Source organism: Pteropus medius, unplaced genomic scaffold, assembly GCF_902729225.1.
Source record: "Pteropus medius unplaced genomic scaffold, Ma_sr-lr_union100, whole genome shotgun sequence".
Taxonomy (NCBI): Eukaryota; Metazoa; Chordata; class Mammalia; order Chiroptera; family Pteropodidae; genus Pteropus; species Pteropus medius.
The window spans coordinates 1,987,026-1,991,746 of NW_024348304.1; the positions used below are offsets into that span (position 1 = coordinate 1,987,026).

At 41.6% G+C, this 4,721-nt stretch overlaps 1 protein-coding gene and 1 pseudogene across 1 annotated transcript; both read right to left on the reverse strand.

The window, feature by feature from the left end:
• Nucleotides 1-1,096: 1,096 nt before the first annotated feature.
• LOC120616228 (centrin-4) lies at nucleotides 1,097-4,605 on the reverse strand. Its single transcript, XM_039879563.1, has 5 exons — nucleotides 4,460-4,605; nucleotides 3,155-3,301; nucleotides 2,700-2,828; nucleotides 1,970-2,107; nucleotides 1,097-1,617 (listed from the first exon to the last, which is right to left on the reverse strand). The coding sequence occupies exons 1-5, from the start codon at nucleotides 4,460-4,462 to the stop codon at nucleotides 1,528-1,530; spliced, it is 507 nt and encodes a 168-aa protein (XP_039735497.1). The 5' UTR covers nucleotides 4,463-4,605; the 3' UTR covers nucleotides 1,097-1,527.
• On the reverse strand, nucleotides 1,737-1,859 carry LOC120616302 (uncharacterized; annotated as a pseudogene).
• Nucleotides 4,606-4,721: the final 116 nt, after the last annotated feature.

Sequence of the window (4,721 nt, forward strand, 5' to 3'; positions counted from 1 at the left end):
AAAGAAACACTACATAATTAGGAATTAAAGATACTATGAAATACTTAATGTTCACGAGCACATGCCATTGTAGCTTCAATCAGAAAAAAATCTTGTCTCGATACAAAAAAACCTACGTCATCCAGTTGAGCTAAAAATGAACCTGGTGGAGCGATTAAAGTCTTATCTGCAATCCTTTATTGCTCAAAAGACCATTATTTGGGTTTAGGAAGAGTTTGACATCTGGAGCGGAGGTCTGGGCACTTTGCCCATGTGTCTTGGTATCAGAGTTGCCGGGGGAAACGCGCTACAGTCAAGGACGGGATGGGCAGGGCTTTACTTGTGGAGAAGAGAACAGCCAGAGAAGCTTCAGTGAGCATGGAAGACCGTGGCCAGCAGGCCCCTTCCAGAAGCCCACCCAGGGCAATTAGCCTGCACACGCCCCTCTCGTTGTGCAGCAGGACGCCCCCCACCCCTCCATCCTCTCTCTGAAGAGGACAGATATAGCAGTGGGGTTGGCCAGGTGCCATAGGACACACATGCTTAAAGCAGAACAAAGAAGTACACACTGAGCGAAACAGGGAGACACGCTGTCGGACAGGGTGCCAACGCCAGCACAACCGTGAGGACTTCATCTCTTGGTAAGGAAGTATTCCAGGTGCAAGGCCCATTCGTATGCAGCCCAGTAGGGGTCAAAAGACAGCAAGCAGGAGGCCGCCTTTCCCAACAGACTGGTTCTTTCATAGAAAATAAAGAAAATTAAATAGGTCAGAAATTATAATTTCCCTGAGAGGTTTTCTCCATAGGGAAGCAGCATAATGAAAGAGTAAAGATATAGGATTTAGAATTCATGTTTTATTTAGTATCTATGCTCAAGTGAGCAATTTTTAAATTTAAGTTCTCTGAACTTTTCTCATGTGTAGTCAGATGAAGCGAATACTACAAGCTTCCAAGTTGTAATATATTAACTGAGACAACAAGTAAAATTCCTAGCACCTATCCTAGGGTATTGGTATTAAATAAATGCTAACTTAAGGGTCAAACTTGTAGGGAAATGTGGATGATACAGTGCTGCTTCGAATTTCTTTGTAGGAAGAAAACTGGCAAATTAACATAGTTACCAGTTTTGTTTAATACTTTATTTATCTGAATAACTGAAGAAAAAGCAAATGTTCATCTGTTTTTAAAGCGTTGTACAAAAGGAAAATAATAGGGAAGGTAATGGCTTGTTTGCCAAATTCATTTGCACGTGGGCCAACTTCATTAAACTTAAAGGAAACTCTTAAGTCCTTGGACTCCGGGCTCGAAAAATAGCAGTTGAAATTAATACTGTTCTTGGATTCATGGTTCAAGGAAGTCATTACATTTTCTTTCTTGATGTTGTAGATTTAACAACATATTAGTCGAAACATTTAACTTCTCACATGAATTAGACATGAAGACCAACTGGTGCATATAAACTGAAAATTAAAAATGAATGTTCAGATCTTATGGAACTGTACAACAAACACAAATTTGTTAATTCTAAGCAGGAACAGAAACACAATATTAATAAAGACTGGTCTTTTGCATCATTCTCAAAAATTCTTCCTCATTTATTTCTCCATCTCCATCACGATCAGCTTCATCAAGCATTTCCTGTAAAACAAAATGTAAAGATATGAAAAGTCTATTAAAAATGAATAATATATATGAATATTCAAATATATACTCAAAACAAAATTTTATTTATTTATTTATTTTATTTTATTTTTTTACAGCTATAACACCTGGTCTTCCTAGGTGGTCTCCCATCCAAGTACTAACCAGGCCCGAACCTGCTTAGCTTCAGAGATCAGACGGGATCGGGTATGCATGTTCAGGGTGGCATGGCCATAGACAAAATTTTATTTTTAATATATTTATGAATACGACTAAAGACTATAAATTATATAAATTATAATCATATTCATATATGCAAATTGTAGTTATAAAAGTAAGTGAAATATACCTGAAGCTCATCATCAGTTAAATTTTCCCCTAGTTCCTTAGCAACTCTCTTGATATTGTTTAATGTTATGCTTCCAGTATCGTCATCATCGAATAATTTGAAAGCCTTCAGTATTTCTTCCTTTTCATCCTTTTCACTCTTTAAAAACAAAAACAACTAAATGTCTTTAGTCTTTCATTGATTTCTTCTATCAAGCTGGGGTGTAGAGCAACAACGTACCGTTAGCTGAGCTCTGACTTTACTTACTGCTCTGACTTTTAAAATTATGCCAGTGCACTCATATCTGCCCTCAAGGTATTTAAACTCAGGGTTTGCAAGTGGAAGAGGCACAGGGTGGTGAAGAGGGTGTATTTCGTATTAACCCCAGCAACTGAGACCCATTACAAAGACGAAGCTCCAAGGGAACAGGGACGTTGTCTCAATAGAGCCTGGCAGAAACAGGCCCTCAATCAATAAATGTTTGCAGAATTCCAAGCTTCAAAATGTGGCCCCATTCTCTCTATCCAGCCACATATCCTATTATTTCCTAACAAAAACCTCTTCTCCGCACTATACAGTCTTCACTACTATCTTGACGACGTCTTTGATCTTGCTATTCTTATGTCTGAACCCCAGCCATTGTTAAAAATCTAGGTCCAGTTCTTTATCTATGAAACCTCTGAGAGCCCCAGCCAAATCATGTAGAGGGCTACTGCTTATATTTCTTTGAAAAACAGAATCATCACTATACCATTTTTACACTCATTATGGCGAAAAAGTCTTCAAAACTAATGGTGCCAGTTCCTCCTTTGTCAATTTCAGCTATCAATTTTTTAATTTCTTCTTTCTTTGGTTCAAATCCCAAGGCCCGCATTGCAACCTAAAATAGAAAGCAAACAAATTATAATATGCCACGATCTCATTCCCGGCTTTTAAATTGCCTATTAATTACTAGATTCTTTTTTTGCTATGGACTACTGTGCCATAGGGTATGTCACTGTCACACCCTAGGCTTTGGCCAACTCATTTATGAAACAAGAATAAAATGCTTAACAAGATATTGTTCTGTCAGTGTGGAGCAGGTGCCTGCAGTGAAGGGACTTCATATCAAGGTCTCGGAAGGCTACTATTAAAGATTTAAAGATTGCGTTAAGTTAATGATATGGGTTTTTAAAAATGTTTTAGAATTAAAAGTAATTTCAGAACCTTCAGTTCTTTCACATCTATGGTTCCAGACCCATCAACATCAAATAAATCAAAGGCCTCTTTAATTTCTTGTTTTTGGGTTTCATTCAATTCGACTTTTGCTGCTCTTTTCTTCCATTGGTCTGAACTTGTGCGGCAGTTGGATGCCTGTAATAAATACACATGCGGGTGAAAGATAAACTACGTAACTGGAAAAGTTACCAGAATAATTGATGATGAACTAATAAGCATATTCAAATATCCGCTTCTCTACTATATAATGAAGCTCACCAATTTGCCCCTTTCCCTCGGCTAATATTTGTGCCTTTAGTTATTAATATCTTGGTGGAAAGCCTGGTTCTTTTTTACCAATAGGTTTCCCTTCAAATGTGTGCCTTTTGAGAGGAAGAAGAGGCAAAGGTGTACTAGAACTGTCGATGTATGTCAGAATTATGTCTAAATGTCTCATCAAAATTTATTTTGTGGGAGATGCTCGATTGGAACATAATACCCTTTCCCACCTTCTAGCCTACTTTTCTATGTTGCAGAGGCTGAAAAATGAAAAAACAAAAACAAAAACCTACATTTTCCAGGTGAAAAACTACTCCCGGGACCTGGGTAAAAGTTGGACCAGTTATCGGTATCCAGGGAAGGTAGAGGTCATCATCCTGCTATTTGCCATTTTCTGCAGGCAAGCGAGGTCACCAAGTGGCTCCTGGGGCTCTTCTGCAGCCTCGTTTCGGTATGGCATCCCCAACTTGGGGGTAGGAAGCAGCGGGGACAGAGACGACGAGAGGACCCCGCGTTTCTGTGTCCGCAGCTGCCAGATTCACGCGTGCTCAGAGCTGGTTGTGGCAGTGGCCGGTCCTTGATCCCTGGACTGCAGGTACACCAGCGGGGCAGCCTTCCCAATCCCCACCTTCCCAACGCTGGCAGAGCTCCTAGGTCTCCTGGCCAGTCCGTTTTTCAGAATTCAGGACGTCTTTCCTAGAGACCAGGCCCTCTAACGTGGTTTAGCATCTTATTCTTTGGATTCAATTCTTTTCTGGCTAAAGAGCGGTTTCTGTTACCAGCAGGGAACCTATCGTAGACTGTTGGTGTTAGCGGTTGATGGGTTGATGAGGGGAAAAAATGAAGGGACATCCGCTCCTCTGTCCCTAGAGCCGCGGACCATGCGCTTCTCTTTGACGACCGAAGGAGGGGTTATTAATGACACTCAAGGATCACGAAAAAGGAATTTCAGGAACTAAACAAAATTTCTCCCTTGCTCCGGAGAGAAGCTTCAGCCCAGTCCCCGCCCCAGCAGGAGGACAGTTTCGCACTCACCATGTCGCCCACCGGCGCCCTCAGCCGGGAGCTCCAGTCCTCACCCGCGGGTCGTGCAGACCAACCGCAGCCTCACCGCTCCCCAGCCGTTGCTAAGGCCGCTCTCGCGGGCCAATTGCAGCCCCACCCACCCCCTGATGATCGACGGTCATTTCTCCCAATGGTCAATAAATGAGGCCCTTGAGTCCCGCCCCCTCTCTACTCTCCACCAATAGCATGACGCTTTGCCTTTTCGGTCTACCGTTGAGCGGAACTTTCCGCC

Excerpts from the sequence above, each read along its gene's own strand:
- LOC120616228 (XM_039879563.1), bottom strand. Across the intron at positions 2,829-3,154 it reads TAGATGTGAAAGAACTGAAG|GTTGCAATGCGGGCCTTGGG; the intron begins GTTCTGAAATTA and ends TTTCTATTTTAG. Across the intron at positions 1,618-1,969 it reads TAACTGATGATGAGCTTCAG|GAAATGCTTGATGAAGCTGA; the intron begins GTATATTTCACT and ends TTTGTTTTACAG.